The sequence below is a fragment of the Grus americana genome, chromosome 1 (assembly GCF_028858705.1).
Source record: "Grus americana isolate bGruAme1 chromosome 1, bGruAme1.mat, whole genome shotgun sequence".
Lineage (NCBI taxonomy): Eukaryota > Metazoa > Chordata > Aves > Gruiformes > Gruidae > Grus > Grus americana.
In genome coordinates, this window is record NC_072852.1 from 124,671,864 (window position 1) to 124,693,650 (window position 21,787).

The following is a 21,787-nucleotide window of genomic DNA, read 5'->3' on the forward strand; positions in this document are numbered from 1 at the left end:
TTGCTCAAGTACATTCCTTTTTTTTTTTTTTTAACAGATTGACCACTTATCAATAGAAAAACTCCTAATAGACAGTGTCCATGCAAGATCTCATCAAAAACTCCAGGAGCTGAAAGCCATTCTTAAGAGCTACAATGCTAATGACAATTGTATGTGTTTTCTACTGAAGTTTGTTTCAAGTTAATTTCCATTTGTGTCTAGGAACAGTTTCCTTTTTTCTTGGTGTTTCTTGTTTTCAATAATTTAAATAAAAAATATGAAAAAAATAAAGGAATGTGTTCAGAAATAACAAGACTTAGCTTTAAATTACTCTGCATTGATAAGTGTAAAATACTCATACCTCTGAATGCAGTATAATAGATGAAGCTGGTAGAGCATTATAGACTAGGTTGAAGGGTTAAAAGTTGTCTTCTGTGAAACTTGTACATGTTCAGAATTGAAAGCAAATCCTTTACTGTCTTGAGCTAGCTTTGGATGAGACTTTGCTTAAACTGTTGTTGAAACTATTGGGATTTGAATTGAGTTTATAATCATGAAGTAGCAAGTTAAAAGATATTCAAGGATTAATAATCTTCAAATTTGGTCTGTCTTTTCACATTGGTTTGTTACTAGCATTATTTTCACCAAGAAATTTATATTCAGTTCCCTCTTTGTTAACAGTGTACTAATGTGCAAGTGAAGATTGCTTCTATAAAAACAAACGGGTTTTGTGATTATAATGGGCTAAGTTTTAGTATGATGAGCTTGAATTTTGTGTCAAATTACTAACATCAGTTTTTGTTTAGCATTCATTGAGACGGCTCTTCCAACTCTTGTAATTCCGATTTTGGAACCATGTGGTCGATCAGAGTGCCTGCATGTATTTGTTGATCTTCACTCTGGAATGTTTCAACTGATGCTGTATGGTGTTGGTAAGTAGGTGCAGTACCAGGTTGTATTTAGTGTCTTGCAAGAATCCTGCATTATGAGGTAATTTTGTGTGAACGATTCTGTCAAATACGCGAAGTTCTCTAAGTAAATGAGGGTAATGCAAATGAACATCGCACTTGGTTGTCATTTAGGTATTTGAGTTTGAGGAACGGGGAAGTGGATCTTTGTGCTTAGTTAGGTATATTTTAAGAGGACAACAGACTAAGTATTGTTATGTATCATTGCAATGCATATTTTTTATGACTCATGATTCCTGGGTTGGGCTGTTAATGGATGCGGTCTTTTCATACGGACCTGACTGAGAATTGTCTTATGTGACCTTATACATCTTGAGTTACTGTTCAAGTCTTAACTTCAGGTTTCAGATTACTTAAGGAAAGAAGGAAAGTGAGTTCTTTTAGTTTATTTGGCTAATAACATACTGCTGTGGTTTTACAAGCTTTATGGATCATTTGTTGTCTATCTTTATCTCTCTCCTCACAGTGAGCCAGACGGAGAAGGCAAGGGGCAGCAATTACAAGTTGTGCCAGGAGAGGTTTCCTCTCAATATAAGAAAGAAATTTTTTACAGTGAAAACAATCATTCACTAGAACAACCTCCCCAGGGATGTGGTGGAGTCACCATCACTGGAGGTTTTCAAGATGCCAACTGGACAGGGTGTTAGATAATCTCCCCTAGGCTCCCTTTCCAATGAAAGGTTGGACCAGGTGGTCTTTCAAAGTCCCTTCCAACTTGGGCTGTTCTATGATTCTATGATTAATTGTTTGTTAAGTTAGATGAGACACTTTCATTAAGAAAGTTCAACATTTTATTTGAAGAGCAGATGTTAAGACCATTCACTCACCTAATGTTCTTGCAGATCAACTGACACTTGATGACATAGAGAAGTCTGTTAATGATGATATGAAGCGTATCATTCCTTGGCTCCAGCAGCTCAAGTAAGTAACTTGAATGATTCCCTTAGTTTGCATGGAATGAATCACTATATTTGTATTTTGGATGATGATGCTTGCATGGCTCTGTGTTTTACCACAGTAGGGGGTATACTTGGTCGCTCTTCTAAGCAGCCTTGATATTTACCATCTCCTCTAAATGGGTGGAGGAAATTCTGCTTTGGCTTGGAGTTGATTGCATAGTCCTCCTTTAGTCTGCCTCCTTACACATAGCCTCGTGCATTGCTGTGTGCGCACTCTGCATGAAGTCTTTTTGCTTTAAGTTGGTAGCAGACCACTTGCTTCCTGAGGATCTCATTTCATGTTCACGTTCATTTTCTCTCTCCTTTATTCCACTCTGTTTCTACAGCTGAACTCTGCTTGTTTCTCAGCAAGAACAATCTCCTTTCTCACAATACAGAGGAAAAACTAGGAAGTGGCCTAGGATGATTTAAATAATATCTGTTTATCTTCTAACACTTCAGCCCTTGCTAGTTTAAACCTCTAATCTTCCTTCCATAAAGCCCTGAGATTTAAGCACAAGATACATTTGGCTCCCATAAGAGGTTGTAGCAAATAATACAAATACATTTTGCATTTGCATGAAAACTAAGTTCCACCTGCTCTGTCGTTTTGGAAATTCCCAGTACTCTGAGCTAATTACAGTGTGAAACCTTTATTTGAGGAATTTTGCTTCTAAAAGAAGCATGATGACGCATGAAGCACTGGCACCCTGGAGAAACTAATCAACCTCCCTTTGTTATAAATAATGTACTCGAGATAATGGCTTGGGTAGTGCTGCAGTTTTTGAGGAAGCTAGGCAGTCCCACAAAATGTCTTTTTTGGACAGCTATATCCAACGTGTATCTACAAGAATAAACATGGTGTGTTGTGCTGGAGAGATGCTGAGCACCCACACTTTCCACTGCTGTTTTCAGTAGAAGTTTGGCTGAAAAACCAAGCCACACGTTTCTGAGCCCCTTTCGAGCCTAGCTAGGCTTTCTGGCCTTGTTACTATTGCCAAAATCCACTGGAGTAGGACAAAGAAACATTAGAATAGATTTGGTGTCTTGGATGTGGTTCTTCATGTCCAAACTTATTCAGGTGAATGAGTTTGTTTATAACATAATCCAGAGTGACATCCAGCTTTGGTGACTTTTTTTACTTTATTGCTTACCAGCATATGGGAGCAAAGATTTTCTTTTCTATACCAAAAATATTCAAAGATTCCAAAATGTAAAATAACCATAATCTGCATGGGTTTTTTTTATTTGTCCCTTCTTTTTTATATTGTAATTTCATATTGTGGTGTACAAAAATTTATTTATGTATTCCTTCAGCGAATAATTTCAGGGCTTTTCTTCTTAAATTAGCAGCTGTCTGTTACTCAAGCTGAAGCCAATGTGTAAAGATAGTAATAAGAAAATATAAACTCATGAAATTTTCTGTGTGATTTTCTGTATATAACTTATGCAGCAATGATAGATGTTGACTTAGAATACGACTGACTCTTAACTTGATGGTGATGCTCTAAACAGCAGTACACTAGAATAATGCAAAACAGTCTCAGGGTACTAATACCTTTATTTCAATGCAAGGTTCTGGCTTGGACAGCAACGTTGCAAACAGTCTATAAAACATCTGCCTACAGTGAGCAGTGAAACTCTACAACTGGCAAATTATGCTAGCCATCCAGTGGGAAACCTTTCCAAACACAAACTGTTTATCAAACTCACTCGTCTTCCACAGTACTACATTGTAAGTAACTGAAAAATGCTTCTGTCTTTTGCTCCCAGTCATGGATATACCAGACAGTTTGTCTGTTGTATTGTTAACTCTAACATTAGGAACCAAGTGATTGATGTAATCCTCGACTCTCCCCTCTCCCTCCCTTCTCTCGTTCAGTGGGTTTGTTAAGCAGTCAGGCTTATAGAGAGGAGGGGACATAAAGGTTTATTACTTGGCAACCTTCCCATGCTCTTTATGTTTCCTGAAAGTTTAATCTTCCTTCTCTTCTTGGATCCCTTTCCTAGCCACAGTATTAGTATCTTGAGAAAGACTAATGTCTTTTCTTTGAGGCGGAGAGGATAGGAACTGATGTAGACGTGTTCTTAGCTTGAGGGTCTTCTCAATTTGTTGTTTTGTTTAAATATAGGTTGTAGAGATGTTTGATGTTCCTGGCAATCCCACAGAGCTGGAGTACAAGTACCATTTTCTCTCTGTGAGCTACGCTGAAGGAGATGACAGCCCTGCTACTGCACTTTTACTACAGCAGTTCAAACCAAACATTGAAGAGTTGGTACTAGACACAAAAAGTGGGAAACAAATGAAAAGTGGTGTCAAACGCAAGGTATGTGCTTCAAAAGCCATCAAGCTAGTTATAGAGCATGAAAGCTAAACGTGTGTTCTGAGCAGCAATATCAGCTTTAGCAGTGTTGTTTCAAAATTTTGTATGGCTGACAGCTTGCTTGTATTGCGGCTTGGTTCTCCGGACTGCTTCCCTAGGGAGATGTTGGAAAACTATTTTCCAACAGTTGTCATTTAATTCATGCCAGGCCTTCTCAACTGTTGTAAAGAGCCAAGGCAAAGCACTGTGCTGAGGTAGCTAGAGTAGCTTGTATACGCAGAGCACTGGTATCTGCATGATATGCTTTGTGCTGTGTGGTTGTAGTCTTTGAAAGACTCACAGGGGCTGGTAAGAGTTACTTTTGGGGGTCAGGCTGACATGGCTTAGTGATATATAAATACTATTGTAAGGAAGGAGGTGATTATAAAATTACTTTAACTGAATTGCTTCAGTCCTGAAGTGGACCACATCCTTTCAGGAGTTTCTGCTCAGGGTGTGATTCATGTGAAACTTGGATGAATGAGATTATTCTCTGACATCTTTTCAAAACGTTTGCTCCAAATGTGCATGTACATTTGTCTTTATTTTAATTCTAGTTTTCTGGTGATCCATGTTCCATAGAACCTAAGAAACCGAAACGGTCGGGAGAAATGTGTGCCTTCAATAAAGTGCTAGCTCATATTGTAGCCATGTGTGATACAAATATGCCATTTATAGGGCTTCGTATGGAGGTATGTATTTAAAAGTATTTTGTTTCCTTCTTCCCCTCTACTACTTCTGATTCTCATGTCTAGATGTGACTATTCAGTAAACTTGTGGTCATGTGTTCGCTATGGAGTTTCCCTGCCAGCTGAGCCTGGGTGACTGATGTTCTACACTGGGTTGCTGTAGTCTTTGTAGAGCTGGTTCTCTAATACCAAGCACTGCAAAAAGCTTGACAAGTTGAGGGAAAGGGAAAATGGGAGGATGAAAGTCACACTTGTGGGAGGGGATGGGAGACAACTTTATACCAGATTTGCACAGACTGTTTTTTGGCTTTTCAGTACTTGAGGATGTGAAACATCTGTCACCCTTAGGGAAAAAAAAAATCCTTGAAAAAGTTACAGTCATATTGCTTGACTTTTTGCTTGGAATAACGTTTTTCTTGTTCATTCCTAGTTATCTAATATGGACATTCCTCACCAGGGAGTACAAGTAGAAGGAGATGGCTTCAGCCATGCAATACGTTTATTAAAGTAAGAGGATATGCGCCTGTGTTTCATTTCGTTACTGTACATGTGCTTGAGAGAAAAAAAGGATTGTTTGGAGAGTAACACTACAAATATCGGGACGGGAGGATTTTTCGGTTTGGGGTTTTTGTTTGTGGGTTTTGTTTGGTTTGTTTTGGTTTTTTAATTATTGCGTGTCTTGCAATCTCATGTGAAGCAGTGCTGGAGAAAGAGGAAAAGAAGAGTAGACACAAAGCCAACTATAATTTGTTTCCATCATTAGCCTAAACTGGGGACCTTTGAAAACAGTCTGACAGTCTTCAGTCCTAAAATCCAGGCAGTGCTAAGGAAGATATGGTGATGATTCATGAACATCTAATTGCAATTTTAGATTAGGTCAGAGGCCTACATACTCCATATGTTATTTGACAATTAGCAGTATGTGATAATGCAGAGGAAAATGCAGTGAATCCTAGAAAAGACAATTGCATGGTAAAAAACTTGTAGAGAAAACATCTGAGAATCGTACAGTAATTTAAGAGTGGAAGGGACCGTGGAGGTAATCTGGTCTAACTGTCTGCTCAAAGCAGGGCTTGATCAGCTGCATTTTCCAATCTCCAAGGGTTTTTGTGCCCTCCCTGGGCACAGCGATCTCAAATGCTGACTAGAAGGGAGTAGTCACTTGATTGCCTGGCTAATACAGCCCAGGATGCAGTGGTCTGTCATTGCTGCAAGGGCACGCTGCTGTCTCCTGCTCAGTCTGTCTCCCAGATCCCCAAGTTCTTTTTCTGCCAGTCAGTCCCCACTCTGTGCTGTTGCTTGAGGTTATTTAGGTCCAAGTGCAGGACTTTGCATTTGTTTGTGTTGAACTTTATGAGATTCCTGTTAACTCTTTCCTCCAGCCATCTGAGGTCTCTGAATGGCAGCCCTGTCCTCCAGCACATTAAGTGCTCCCTTCTGTTTGGTGTCATCTGCAAACTTGCTATTCCTTTGCATCATGTAGGTTGTTGAATTAGTTAAATAGTATTGGCCTCTGTGTTAACCCTGAGGAATGTCAGCCACAACCAACCACTAATTGAACCTGCAAGTGTTGACCGCAGTGCTTTCTCCCTGGCAGTCCAGCCAGTTTTGAACACTTCTAGGAGCCTACTTCAAGCCTCGCCAGTTATATGTTGGATTGCCTTATGAAGTAAAACAGATTATATCAGTTTAAAACATAAAAAAACCAAACCCCAAAGACACCTTCTAGAGTAAAACCTTCTTAACTTCTTTTATGCTGGTACGTGAAATTTCAGGATGGACTCTCAAGGGGTTTGAAAAAGTGTCGCATGTTTTTACTTAAGCTTTATTTAGTCTGTCCCCTGAGCTTAATTCGCACATCAGGATATGAATGAACTAGTGGGTACTAAGATAACTGTCAGGTGGTTCATTGCAGTTAAAGTGAGCTTGTTCTAGAAGGCGAACTGATTCATGAATTCAGGTTGCCACAGAACTTGTTTTCATCTTTTTTGGCTTGTTTCTCTGTATCAAAGCTTTGTATTGGTGTGCTTTTACTTCACCAGGAGATCAGGACAATTCATCAGATACCTTAACAGCCTGTAATTTGCAGGTGTTGAATCCATATAAAAATTGGTCTTTACTCAGAGTGCTTTTGTAACGCACTTATTACAGTCCTTGAAGAGGAATAGGATATCTCGCTGTGCAGTCCAGCTGCCTTTGCTCTTGATTTGTTCATTCTTTCATGTCCAGATTTGGAAGTCCTTCAGGAAATGTTAGTAGGTAGTATTTTTTGTTTTGGAACTGTACTGTGTATAACTGAGATTTTTAATTTTTCTTTTACCATGAATAGAATTCCTCCATGTAAAGGTGTGAACGAGGAAACGCAGAAGGCTCTGGACCGATCTCTTCTTGATTGCACTTTCCGATTACAAGGTAGAAATAATCGTACATGGGTGGCTGAGCTGGTGTTTGCGAACTGTCCACTTAATAGCACTTCATCCAGGGAGCAAGGTAAGTTTTATTTAGGAAAACTGGCACTTTTTTTTTTGTGGTTTACATTGTCTGTTCCAGTAGTTCTAATGTTTTGGTGTTACTGGACAACTGTCTGCTCTTAAGATTTCTAATGAACTACAGTGTACCTGAATCAAAACTTTGACTACTGAGTTGATGCATTTAAATTATTATTAAATTATTTAAACATGCTTCCTAGTCACTTGCTGCACTTCAGTCACAGTCTGTAAACCACAGTTTAGGAACCATCAGTTTAATCAGTATTTACCATCTCCTGACACTGCAGGACCAACCCGTCATGTTTACCTGACGTATGAAAACCAGCTATCTGAACCAGTTGGAGGTCGCAAAGTTGTTGAGATGTTCCTTAATGACTGGAACAGTATTGCTCGGCTGTATGAATGTGTCCTGGAGTTTGCACGATCCTTACCAGGTACAGAAATCACCTCCTTGTTAAAATGATGTGTTTACGGATTACTATGGTTTTCTCACTCTCTTTTCCCTCCTTTCTTCAAAGACATACCCAACCACTTAAACGTTTTTTCAGAAGTTCGTATCTACAATTACCGAAAACTTATCCTTTGTTATGGAACTACCAAGGGGAGCTCAGTAAGTAACTCCGCAGTGCACTTAAAATGTATGTTTGAAATCAGAATGGGTAGGCTTAGAGTTCTCAGAATTGTGCTACAAAATATTTCCTTGTATTACATTATTATGGAATTAATACTGATGAATATAGAAAAGACAGAACTAGAGGGTGCCAGATTGCTAATTTGCTAGGTTACTAGATGTTCACAATTTCTGAGAATTTGTGTAAGATGCTCTAAATTGTGGGAAGGACAGTTGTGTGCTCCTGAGTGATGAAAGCAGGTGTGGCAGCCTTTTTCTGACAGACTTATGTTAAGCATTGCTACTGCTCACTGCTGTACTGGGATATATGGATATATGTAAGCTGAGTGCCTGTTTCTGCCTCAGAAGAAAGGACTCTTAGAAAGTTTTAAGTGCAGCACTGTGCTTTTAAATGAGGCCGTCCTTAATTATTTTGCAGCAGTGCTGTTTCCTTGTTCAGAAGTCTGGCTTACTGTGTAGTATTTGAATTCACAGCTTATTAATTACTTTGATAACTGACTGAGTACTTGCCCACATGCTTTAAATGCAAGGTAGAGGAGAAAGTGCACACTTATTACAGACTAAGAATATATTTTTGTATGCAACTGTTGCAAAGTAGCTAATGCCCTTGAAATTTGCTTCCTGGAAGGTTTTATGTATTCATGTTCTAAGCTGAATTTTTAAGAGTATTTCTATGTGCGTTTTATTGGGACAGTTAATAAGTAGCAAGAGTAGCAGTGTGGATTTTGCATGTCACTTCCTTACACATTAGCATGTCTAGTTCTCGTTTGTGTGGTATGACTGAGAAAACCAGTGCATCTCCAGCAACTCATTATTCAGTTCCCTGCAGCATGAATCTTTGAAGCTTAATTTTCTCTATCTCACCTTTGGCAGAAAAGGCTTTTTTTCTTTTTGGTTGACTTGCTAAAATAATTCCCCAGTTTTGTAGTTGCCAACAGTCCAGCTAGCTAAATGGATGTTGAACCTAACAGTGCTTTTTTTTTTGCCTTTTTTTTTTTTTCTTCCCCACAACCTCAGCAACTTTTGAGGAAGGTGAGTTAGGAATCTTTTGAGGTTTCATGAAAAATGGAGAAAAAAATTAAAGCAGACCAGGTTTCTTGTTATTACCTCATAGTTGTTCTAGTTTCCAAGATCATTTTATGTTCTTGACATTGCAGATCAGCATTCAGTGGAACTCCATACTCCAGAAGTTCCACATTTCACTGGGGACTGTTGGCCCAAACTCAGGTTGCAGTAACTGTCACAACACAATTCTGCACCAGCTCCAGGAAATGTTTAATAAAACACCAAATGTGGTGCAGTTGTTACAGGTAATGTTTTAAAAACTTCTCTCAAGAAAAGTGCAAGATAATTAAGAGTTGAATCCTGATTAAACTGTTCTCTTCAAAATTTACACGTGTGTTATGATTGTTTATGGATCTCATTGGCAGAAGGTGGCTTGGGGAAGATTGTATCGCCCCTATGCCCCATTTTCCCTGACCCTTTAAGTAAAGGTAAGCTACCTAATCTCTCAATATCTGTTCTCTCTCAGGTTTTGTTTGACACTCAGGCTCCATTAAATGCCATCAACAAGCTTCCAACTGTGCCCATGCTGGGTCTGACTCAACGCACCAACACTGCCTATCAGTGTTTCTCAATTCTGCCACAGTCACCCACGCATATCAGGCTGGCTTTTAGGAATATGTACTGCATTGACATCTACTGCCGGAGTCGTGGTGTCGTAGCGATACGCGATGGGGCGTACAGTCTCTTTGACAACAGCAAAATAGTTGAAGGTTTTTACCCTGCACCTGGATTAAAGGTGACCATTTCTGTGTTTTCTGGCATGTTGTAAATAAGTGAGCTTTTAACTTGAAGTATGGATCTGGTGTGAAGAGCTTTGTGAAGCTTTTTTTGTGAAGAGCTGCAGTCCTTCCGAAATTCTGAGCACTGAAGGGATTTTCTGATTTATCAGTAGATTTGTTAATTAGTTTGAATTGAAACATTTACTTTAAGAAAACGAGCATCAAGTGTCAGGGGTTTTTTCCATATCTGTGTAATAAAATAACATAGAGGCTACTTCAGGCATCCTTTTGTTAAAACTTGCTGAAGCTTTGTGACTAGGCTAGATGTATTCTCCACAATTAACAACAACTGCTTCTCACAAACTACGTTGTGTGGCAGGACAGTGTTCATACATTGCAGATGAGGAAATGTTCCGTGTCAGATGATTCTAGACAGAAATTTTAAAATAGTTTCCATCAGTGTGTGGCAGGAGCCTGTGGCTTTGCTCCTGAATACAGCACTGGCTCACTCTTCCTGAAAAGTGTATCTGTGCACACTGACAGAATGCCTTAGCTGAGGGCAGCTTGTACCAGTGCTAGTTATACTGAAATATTGGGAAGTGGCACCCATTGTGATACAGGATAGTTTACTAATTTTTTTTCTTCTGACAGTTGCAGTTGAACACTGATTCTCTGGTACTGCATTTAGCTGATCCTAAACATATACCGCATTCCCAAATTCCAAGTGGAAGGCTAATGGGATGAGGGAGGGGATTGTAGATACCAGTGGAAAGTATAAGAGAACAAAATTGGGAAGGTAGAGGAGGAAGTAATTCGAGAGGGTTGGCAAATTCCTCTGGGTACAAGAGGATGCTATGGAGGAGGTGACCTGGGCATTCTTACCCAAACAGGGCAGTTGTAGGTGTGACACAACAGCCCAGTAGGTTCTGGATACTGATTTCCAGGTGTAGGCTTTTCTTTATTTTTAAGGAAAAAAAAAAATGTTGGTATTTCAATTGACTAAAGAGATTTCATGTTAATGAGCAAGGTTTCTTGTTTGGTGGCGATGCAAGACCCCTTTTTTAAAAGAAAAAAGGAAATGAGCTTAAATATCCACTGAGAAGCTCTGTTTATGAATTGATATATTTTGCAAACTGTTCATGCTTTATATAATGAATGCTTGCTAGAGACCTGCCTTTTTCTTATGTGCTCTAGCTGATAGTTTTAAAGCTCAGCAACTACTGTGCTCATTTATGTAATAATATTTAAATGGAGAAATTAGTAACAAAACTGATTTTTCCACAGACATTCCTGAACATGTTTGTTGACAGCAATCAGGACGCACGAAGACGATCTGTCAACGAAGATGATAATCCACCTTCTCCTATTGGAGGAGACATGATGGATTCTTTGATATCGCAGCTTCAACCCCAGCAGCCGCTGCAGCAACCACAACAACAGGTACCCTCCAGGCAAAATAAGAAATGTCTATTGTCTTCCACAACTGTAGATTTCTAAGAACTTTCTAAAAGGATTAGCAGTAAAAAATGGAAAGGGAGACTGTAAAACTGCTCTGCTGTGGAATTCCCCTTGGGGCAAAACATATTAATTTATTTTGCCATTTCTCATTCCGGTGTAAACAGCCTGTAGCATATGAACAGCAGCTTTGGAAGGTCACATGAGACTTGCTGCCTTAGAAGCAAAGGACTGAGGGAGGGAGAATGACTGTTTAAGATAAAAGATGGGAGGGGGGAGTCAGGAGGCTTCACCATTACAGGGTGGCAGATAAAAAGGAATGAGGTGCAGAGGTATTCTGTCTTGAGAAACTGCAAAAAGTCACTGAAAAAAATAGTGAGCACTGAACAAGGCGATATAGAGAATCAAACAACTATGTTGATAGACCTATAGGATTTCATAGGTGGGGACCAAACTCTCACTAGTATTCTCCTGCACATACTTAACTTTAGATTTAGTACAAAATGATAAAAAATTTTCATTCTCCTGTGTTGACAATTTCAGCCATTTGCAAAACAGGCTGGAGCATCGGGAGCATATCCTCTTACTTCACCACCCACCTCCTATCACAACACAGTAACGCCATCTCCGTCTATGATGCACACACAGTCACCAGGTAAGATGGCCGAGAGCTTGTGTGCTGGTGATGTGCATGTACACACAGCTTTCTGTGCGTGCATGCTTTTTTCTATTATTTGAGCTGTGTTTAGCTCCAAGTTAGCCAAGAGAAAGCACCTTATATTGTGGGAAAATAGCAAGGCAAAGTCCTGCCATGCATGTTTTGGAAAGTACGTTTTGAAGCTAAAAAAACCAAAAATTCCATGAAACTGTCGTCTTTAGCTCTGTCATATTTGGGACTGTTTAATTCTTACGACTTACAACTTGTTCAGATCAAAACCTGTTAATTTTAAATATCTGCCTTTTCAGAAAAGCTTTTCATCACCAAAGCTCTGCTTTCTGCTCCCAGCTGTTATAGCACAACAGCTGAAAATATTTAAATTTGGGGAAGGGCTGGGCAAGGGGGGAAATACCATTCTTCAAGCCAAATATCTTGGAAAGTTTCATTTGTGTGGTGAATCAATCTGGAAAATATAACACTCATGCATATACAAAATAAAGCCTTCAAGTGCAAAACCAAATTCTCATGAATCTTGTTTGCTGTTTCCCTGAAAAGGAGATAGCTGTAGCAGCTGATAGGAAAAAAAAATATAACAGAAAAATGGGAAATGTGTATGTTGAGTGACCTGATGTCTTTGATTAGGAAACTTGCATGCTGCAAGCTCACCTAGCGGAGCTTTAAGAGCACCATCACCAGCATCCTTTGGTCCAACTCCTTCACCTTCCTCTCTTGGAATCACAATGGGACAAACAGCTAACTTTGCCAGCCCACATGGTGAGTTCTTTACTGGCAGGTGTATATATAGTGACAGGGAGAGCACATTTCCTACTTGAAATTAAGTCTTCCCAAGCAGACCTAAGTTAATTGAGAAAAAATTGTGGTTTGTAATTGGCTTAAGTAGCTGTTTTCATACATGTGGGTGTAACTCTTAACAGTAGTCAAAAGTAGCTGCATGGCACGTTGAGGTGTTCCTAACATTTTTAAAAATTTACTATCAGTCACTCTTTCCTGCTTACTAATGTGGGGAAATTCTGTGTGGTCTTGTAGCAGAACAACGGCTGCAGCTTTTAATGAGCATTGTCTCTTGTTAGATTAGTTAATGTGTTTTCACTGCTTACGTTTCCTGGAAGAAATAACTGAAACAGATTAGAAATTCAAATACTTGCAATTTGAAAACATTGTCAAAGTCTTGCAGGTTTGACACACCTCTATGTGAGCAACATGCCTTTTGGTTGTTTCCTTTATTGAGTTTTTTTGGAAAGCTGCCAAAACAATTGTTTGTTATAATTGCAGTGCATTGGAAACCATTCCATAGATCACAATAAAATAACAGTTCAGATTGTAACTTTAGCATGCCAATTGAACTGTCAGGATGAACAAAGTGAGATAGATGTACAACAGACAGTTTAAGAAGCTTGTTCTGATCGGTCTTTATAACGGAGTACAAAACCGAAGATATTATTGCAGAGATAACTGCAAGATACTGAATAGATAAGGAACAGTCTAGCTGAGGCTTTCATTTGCTAAGGAGCAGTAGAAGTCCAAGTCTGTAGGCAGGTGTTCTTTTTAGTTTAGACCCCGTTACATGTTGAACATGCCAATTTGCCTTAACGTTCAATTTTATTTTACTTTTTAAAAAATACAACCAGAAAACCCTTGAATCTGCATCTTGATTTTATTTTTCCCCCCATTATGTTTTTTATATGGTTGTAAAATGTAGTCTAAAAGTTTGCAGACACTTTCATGCTTTACAGATTCTGCTTTTTTAGATTTCTAGATTAGAAAACCTCGTGCTTAACTGTTTAAAAAATAATAACGGTCTTGTAACATCTGTAGGTACCATAGACCCAAGCTCACCATACACCATGATGTCACCCAGTCAGCGTGCAGGGAACTGGCCAGGATCTCCCCAGGTCTCTGGTCCATCACCAGCAGCACGGATGCCTGGAATGTCACCAGCCAATCCTTCCCTTCATTCACCTGTCCCAGATGCCTCTCATTCCCCACGAGCTGGAACAAGTAGGCTTCTTTATCAGTGTTATGACTGTGGAACACTCATGTTTAACATTTCTAGTTCTGTTTTTTTTGGTAGTTGCGTGTCAGCCTAACAGCCCTTACTGCTCTCGTGCAGTAAAATATATAAGGAAATGAAGCTTTTATTCTATCCTAGTTCAAATCTGCGACAAGAAATTGGAAAACAAGTGAAATCATAGAGCATAAACTTCAGCAGGATCAATACCTTTTGTTGCACTGCAGAAATTAGTCTCAAACTATTGAGTTCCGTGACTGAGAAAATTCTTTGGAATTAAAGCAATGATAGGCATATTTGCCTACCCAAATACTAACTTTTCACATCATAGAGTTGTAATGCTGCTCTTGCACAACTGATTTTGCCATCTTTACATCTCGTTGAGTTTGTTGTACAAACCTGCTGTCTGCTGGCATGCTGCAGAAAGAGGACAAGGGAGTAGGATTTTAATGTTACTGAGACTCTTTGCATGGGTGGAGGGTCGAAACACTAATTCTTTGACTTTGTCTATCTGTTGCCTATTGCTAGGCAGCCAAATTCTTCAAGAAGGATTAAGCTTTGGCCCAGAGAAGTCATTGCTTCTATAGTGACAACAGATAAAGTGAACACGTTTCAGCTTAAATCCTTCCTTACTACAAGTGCTTTTTCCATATCAATAGGTTCCCAAGCAATGCCGACTAGCATGCCTCCACCTCGTAAACTACCTCAACGCTCTTGGGCTGCATCCATACCTACAATCCTCACCCACAGTGCCTTGAATATTTTGCTGTTGCCCTCTCCTACCCCTGGGCTTGTGCCAGGACTAGCTGGCAGCTATCTTTGCTCCCCTCTCGAGCGATTCCTTGGATCAGTTATTATGAGGAGGCATCTTCAGAGGATCATACAACAGGAAACGGTATGGTTTAGGTTGTTTTAATATTGACCTGTGAGTGTGACTTCACAACTGTTCTTTTTCATGCTTCTGTACTCCATGCCTTTCAAATCAGGCACAGACTGAAATGCTTCAAACATAAGTATTTGCTGTTGGACTCGTGCTATGCTGCTGAATCGTGCTGTGTAAAGTGTCAAAATTTAGAAAAAGCATTTAGTTCCACTTCTTTTCCACACAAATCAGAAGTGGAAAACCTGTTTAGTCATGTGAAAGTTGATAGCTGATGTGATAGCAAGACTATGACCAGATTTTCAGACGCCATGGCTTCTGTCCATTGGGAGTTAACTAGAACAGCCACAGGGTTACTATGGATGCCACTATTTGGCAGGAGTGGCCAAGAAACTAGTTACTAGTTGACAATAACTGAACTACTCAGTCATGAATGTTCCTTTAGGGTTTGGGATGGACAATGCGCGCCTCTTCGCTTCTTTGGCATTGATTCAGTGACAGAGAAAGAAGCCAAATCTTGCATAAGCTTCATTCTGCAAGGCAATTTTACCTGTATACAAATACCATGTGTTTCTTTCTGGAAAGAGGGCAGATCAGTCACTACGGTCTTGGAAGTGAGCGTGTGTGTGTTCATGCTATTTAACAAATGACTGATTAAATGCGATACTTCTTTTTGTGCAGCTACAGTTAATAAACTCCAATGAACCAGGTGTAATTATGTTTAAGACAGAGGCACTGAAGTGCAGGGTTGCTCTCAATCCCAAAACCAACCAGACCTTGCAACTGAAAGTAACACCTGAAAATACAGGACAGTGGAAATCGGAGGAGTTACAAGTTTTGGAGAAGTTCTTCGAAACAAGGGTATGTACTCAAATCATCAGTGTTTAAATTCTTATGAGTTGCTTTTAATCTCTGGTGGTGTTTTGAGTGGTACTGCTGACTTTCATTGGTGTGTAAGGGCTGCAAAATATAAAATTAACAACAGTGCATGTTGGTTACCATGTTAAATGATATAGCTATTATCTAACTAGGCAGTACTAAATAATATCTTTCTTCAGGTTGCAGGGCCACCTTTTAAAGCAAACACCCTAATAGCCTTCACAAAATTACTAGGGGCTCCAACACATATCCTCAGGGACTGCGTACACATCATGAAACTTGAGCTGGTAAGTTAACTGTTCCATTCAGTTCACCCAACTTCAGTTATTACATTTATTATAAAAAGGTGCTGTATCTTTATGTCTAAACACATAAATTACTCTAAATTTATATACATACTACTTAGTGTTAATAAAGGAGTTCTTGTTTTACTGCAAGCTCTCCTGGAAACTCCCAAAATTTCTCCTTTAAACTGATGATTTTGAGAAACTGCAGGCACGTTACTGCACAATAGGCACATGCATAGGCTGGCTGGAATCTTTCTGATTGTATTCTTGTTTACCTTATGCTGAATTATTCTGGCCTATGCTAAACCTGGCAACATCTGCAAGTTTAGCTAGAGAGATACATTCTACTTTCTAACGCTTCCCTAGTTCGTAGCCGTGTATGTCACTGATGTGAGACCTTTGCTCTTCTTTCTCTGTGCTGCTCTTTCTAAACAGTTCCCTGATCAGGCAAGTCAGCTGAAATGGAATGTGCAGTTTTGTTTAACAATTCCTCCCAGTGCACCGCCAATTGCGCCTCCAGGAACACCTGCTGTTGTGCTGAAGTCCAAAATGTTGTTTTTTGTAAGTAGAACTATCTGTTTTAAAATTTTGTGGGCTGCATGTCTTTGAAACCATCACGGGTTAGTAGCAAAACATAAGCATGCTATATCTGACAACTGTAATAGCTAAAAATGGTCTGCCATTTGGAAGCCTAGATTGCGTGTATCTCTCTTATAATGAGTTCGGTTGGTATTCCTATTCTCCCTCCTGTAAAAGCACAGCAACTCTTCATGTTTTGTGTTCTTGGAGAGATGTTGACAATATACAAAGTTCAGTTCTCTCTGGGCTGTGGGTATCTTCCAGTGCTCAGCTTCTGGGTGTTTAGTTCTTCTTTGAGGCATTAACCACCTAGATTAAGTGATACACACAGTAGTGGTGCTGGGAAGGGATAGCAGGAATGAGGCATTTAGAACAAATCTATATTAGTTGTCTCTGAGGCAATGCTCGCTGTGGGGTGCTTTTGAGAAGAAAGTAGTCTACACCTGATTGATAACTTCTCTGTTACAGAATTGATGTCTGAAAACTGAGGCGGGGGGGAAGTGCATGCTGTCTGTAGGCCTAGAGCATTTAACTGTATCGGAAGTCGTGCTGAAGTACGTGGTCATGCAATGTAACACACTTTTTGTTTTTTCCCCACAGCTCCAGCTAACACAGAAAACAACAGTCCCACAGGAAGCTGTTAGTATTATTGTCCCAATTATTTATGATATGGCTTCGGGTACAACGCAACAGGCTGACATTCCCAGGCAGCAGAACTCTTCTGTTGCTGCTCCAATGATGGTTAGCAATATTCTAAAGAGGTTTGCTGAACTGAATTCACCACGACCAGGTACTGTACATGTCCAGTAGATATATTCTCTTCACCCAGACATCTGTGACAAATCTCCAGTGTAAAACTAAACCTCTCTTAAGTCTGAATTCTTGATTTCTATCATACTTCTTTAGTGATTACAAACTCCTGACCTGACAGGCAATACGTAACTTAATAGCAAGTACTGGCAACACAGCAGAAGGTTATACTGATGATTCAGGCTGGATTTTGCTGTTCTGCCTGGGTGATTGAATGCACCTCTTGTGGGCCCAGCTCTTGCTGCACAGTAGGAGGCATACTTTTTAACAAATGGGCCCAGAATGAGTCACAAGAAATATGCTATGGTCAAGTGTCAGTTTTCATGGTTAATTATGAAGTTATTGAGCTTAACGGTAGAATATAAAGGGATGTGAAAATAGTTATCAGAACTTGTCCACGTGCTGTGAATGATTAAAAAGTAATTGGGGTGATTGTATACTCTTCTGTCAGTGTGTACGCTAACAGAGGCGCATACAGTCCTGTCCACCAAACGTGCCGTGAAGTGTTTGAGCTAAATAGGTTGTTCTGAATGTTCGTTGGCCCATAGGTAGTGCACTGTGAGCATCGTGCTTTGCTCTCCCTCTTGTTTGTCATGCTTTTTTTTCTTTTCTTTTTTTTTTTTTAATATCTGAAACGTTGAACAACAGTAGCAGGTTCTTTGGGCAGCATGTTGTCTGTAAGCAGTGGTTTGGGATACTAATACACAGATGGCTCATAAGAACAATAACTTTCAGTTCCGCTGTAGTTAGATGCTGAAGAACAAAGCCTTTTCCCAATAACCCAGTGAATAGATTGAAGTTGTGAATCCAGAGGTTGAATTCTACTTCTATTCTGTGTAATTCTTCATCTCGTCGTTATGCGGAAATTTTAACTATGCTTGATGGTTTATTTCGATTGCTAGAACATGAGCAATGTTTATCTTAAATTGGTGTGGATATGCATACATTTCTGAAAATTGTGATGAGATTTAAATTAACACGCATTTTCTGTTTAACGTATAGTTGTAGTGTAGGTAAATAGGAGAGACAATAGCCTTGAGGGCGTGCAGGGTGACCCGTAAGAGTTCTGTATGTGGTACAGAACTGTTGTTTGTATAGCACTTTTCTTTCAACGTACGTTAACCAAACTTCAGGTGTTTCTTTTGGAAGGTGCTTCCCCGCTGAGTTCCTCTGGTGTGGGGAAGAGTAGATACTTGTTTTGCTGATTGTTATTGCACTAAGTTGTGTTTTAAGGTAAACCCTCCACAAAATACTGCAGCATAGGAAGTAATTGTCAAAGCTGCTCTTGAGTGTGCCAGGTGAGATGTCTTCTGACGATCATTTGATGGACCAGGATAGACAATTTTTGTTTTGTCATGCAAGTTTTCAAGTAGTTTCGGAATGTGGTACAGGGAACAGAGTATAGACTAGGGGGAAAAATGCATATAGAAGAGCTTGTGGCCCCAGGCAGGACCTTATCCAGGCAAAGAATGCAGTGAGCTGAGCACAGGACATTTCTAGTAGTCTTTCCTCTGACTTTTAAAAGAAAGAATGAGTCTGTATGGATTTATTTATTGTTTATTTATTTCCACCACCCAGCCAAAGTAGGATCTTCCCCAAGGACACTTGAAATGCAATTTCCTGTGTTCTTACTGTCAAAACTTACATTATTATATCTGATAAAAGAGAACAAGATAGCTGCTTTTCTTTGCCGTTGAAAGGTGATAGGAGAGCCAACAGATGAGAGTAGATAGCTGGGAGACTTCTTTTACAAGAGCAGTACGTGGGAGATCCCAGATGCATATCCTTTCTCTTCCGACGCTATTGTGCTGTACCCAGGATTTTTCTACCTCTGTTAGCTCTTCTGCTGCACTAATTGCAATTTGCTTGGATAAGTGAGTTTTTCACTGTTTGCAGTCAGAAAGGACCAGGGCTTCCCATCATGCACGTCTGATATTACTGGCACTTTCATTGTAACCCGTGATCAGTGTTGCCTTGTTTTGGCTGTATCTTTTTTTATCTTTCTCTCTTTGTGAGAAAGTATTTTGTATTCAGCTTAATTTTCCTCTTAATAAAATGGTAGTGCCTGAAAAGTAAGTTCTTTTGGAAGAGTTTTCTTTTCAGATCTGTGGGTAAACACATTCTGCTGTGTTTAACAGTAAAAAGTTGACTCGTTGTGAGTACACTGTCTTTTGAGATTGCTTTACCTATGCCTCCATGGGGAAAAATAATATTTTATTTTGGGGAAATAATTTTATGAACTGAGATGGAATCAACGCCCTAGAATAATAGGGTTAAACTTGAGCTGTAAGTCTATAACCTGCATTGCGTACTGGACATCAGTCTAGTAAGGAAATGAAAGTCCCTACAGATGCTGGAGGTGACCCTTAGAGAGGACTCGTGATATTTCTTAAAGCACTTCACAACTAAGTGTTTTTCAGTGTCTGATTTTCAGTGATGCACGGGATGGTACATAGCCCAGATTTGTAGCTTTGATATGATAATGACTTGCCCAAAATAATCTTGGGAATCCCTAGTTTGGCAGTTAGGATTAATGCATCCCAACAGGCTCTGCTCTTATCTCTTTGCTCACACTGTTGCTCCTTCAGCACCCAAAATTCAATGTCTTCTAACTGATGTTTCTTGAAATATGTAGGAAGAATTCAGCCCGCAGTGACCAGGGTACAACAGAGGCTATTAACTGTATTCTCTTACCAGGACACAGTAGATGAAAGTCACAGCTGCCTAACACTTCACCTTTTGTTGTTCTAGTGAAACCCTTTTGATTCTGTTGGTTTTAACCTTTTTAAGCTATTTCAGAATGTGTGTGTGGTTTTGTCAAAAAATGCTGGTATTCAAAACTTGAGACAGCTGTGTCTGGTTTTTTTCTCTCTGTATTAGAGCTCAGCTGTTTGAAACAAAAGTCCATTTGCTCTGTATTTTATTTTGTGGTTTAGGTGTCAAGGGTAGAGCCAGACCAATTTGGTTGAAACAAACATATTTCTGACTTTTGCCCAGTCTTGGAATTAAAAGTGTTTCCAAAACTAGGCTTAGGACAGAAAACATCTTCCAGCTGTTTCAGACTCGTGTTTTTTGAAATGTTTAGTTTCTGCTCTTAATCAATACAAACAGAACTTGAAAAAGTGGTTTTTTTCTTTATAAGATGTAGTGCTTTTAATTAATAACATGCAGAACAATTCGGATTGCAGCGCCATGCACGACATTCTTGTACAGGTTCAACCTGACATTCCAAAAGCTATTAATAGTTGAGAGCTTCTTGCAATTTCACGACCCACAAGAGCGGTCCTGCTGGGAAAGCCGGAGCTACTGCCCTTAAAAATCATTACAAATCCTGACATCCTCGGAGGGTCACTGGGATTTACTGATCGCAGTCACCGTTATACCGTCAACCCCTGCTCGTTACGGGGTAGTAGCCGTGCCCGGCGTGGTGGGAGCCGGCTGTCTCGCGCTGCCTGGGGATGTTTGTTAGAGTGGAGGAGTGCTGTCGGTGGAGCGATGCTAACCTGTCTCTTTTCCCTGTTCCAGGTGAATGCACAATATTTGCAGCCGTTCGTGATTTGATGGTTAATCTTACGCTGCCCCCTGGTGGGCGTCCCTAGACACTTTTAAAAGAAGGCTGAAAGGGAGACAAAACCACAACCCCCCCCCCCCCCAAAACACACCCCCCCCACGCCCCCAAAGAAAGTAAAGCCTTCGGTTAAAAGAGGACATTTTAATTTTACCTTTTTTTTTTTTTTTAAGAGCTAACTATAATAAACTGGCAAACTTTCAGGGATGCACTTTCATCAAAATGAGTATCACCACGACTTTTGTATAGTGCTGTTGTATAGTGTGTTTTAATGGGAGACACTTCAGACTAGGTAATAGATCGAAGTATCAGCTTGCTGGTAATAGATTTAATATTCTGTTTTATACTATAAAGATTATGAAAATGCCAAACTTGTTTGTTTTCTCTGTTTTTTCTTATGTTTTGGTGTAATAGTCTTTTTTTAAGGCAGGTCTGTCATTTTTGAATACTGTAAAACTGTGACAAACTTTATATTGAAGCTGTATTTTAATATGACTGCTTTGAATCCTTAAACAATTTATTTGGGCTTGTTGTAAACATGTCCCCAAAAAGCAATATTTAATAAACTGGATTAAAAAATCTTAAACCGGAAGTTGTATCATCTTAAACTTTATTCCTCTCCACTGGCTAGATTTCTTGTATTCGCACTTATTTGGCTATCTCTGTATGTGATCTTGTTTCCACGCACACACACGTGCTGCTAACTTAAAAACAAAACAAAACACATTTTTCTGTGGGTTTGGTTTGTTCCAGGTCATAGGAGAACAGAGTTTGTTCATTTTCCTGATTGTATAAATAACC

General features: G+C 39.6%; 1 protein-coding gene across 1 annotated transcript in view; it reads left to right on the plus strand.

Annotated features, from left to right (window-relative positions):
* The window catches only part of MED14 (mediator complex subunit 14), a 37,500-nt gene extending 15,929 nt beyond the window's left edge, over positions 1-21,571 (plus strand). The window contains exons 10-31 of the mRNA XM_054842033.1: positions 38-149; positions 786-911; positions 1,790-1,868; positions 3,461-3,620; positions 4,018-4,212; positions 4,806-4,940; positions 5,368-5,444; positions 7,267-7,427; positions 7,714-7,860; positions 7,945-8,036; positions 9,215-9,367; positions 9,589-9,858; positions 11,126-11,281; positions 11,840-11,951; positions 12,597-12,728; positions 13,791-13,973; positions 14,643-14,878; positions 15,545-15,724; positions 15,922-16,029; positions 16,465-16,590; positions 17,209-17,398; positions 20,944-21,571. Coding sequence (XP_054698008.1) covers positions 38-149; positions 786-911; positions 1,790-1,868; positions 3,461-3,620; positions 4,018-4,212; positions 4,806-4,940; positions 5,368-5,444; positions 7,267-7,427; positions 7,714-7,860; positions 7,945-8,036; positions 9,215-9,367; positions 9,589-9,858; positions 11,126-11,281; positions 11,840-11,951; positions 12,597-12,728; positions 13,791-13,973; positions 14,643-14,878; positions 15,545-15,724; positions 15,922-16,029; positions 16,465-16,590; positions 17,209-17,398; positions 20,944-21,017 — 3,204 coding nt within the window. The 3' untranslated portion in view covers positions 21,018-21,571. The remainder of the gene's footprint in view (positions 1-37; positions 150-785; positions 912-1,789; positions 1,869-3,460; positions 3,621-4,017; positions 4,213-4,805; positions 4,941-5,367; positions 5,445-7,266; positions 7,428-7,713; positions 7,861-7,944; positions 8,037-9,214; positions 9,368-9,588; positions 9,859-11,125; positions 11,282-11,839; positions 11,952-12,596; positions 12,729-13,790; positions 13,974-14,642; positions 14,879-15,544; positions 15,725-15,921; positions 16,030-16,464; positions 16,591-17,208; positions 17,399-20,943) is intronic.
* The last annotated feature ends 216 nt before the right edge of the window (positions 21,572-21,787 follow it).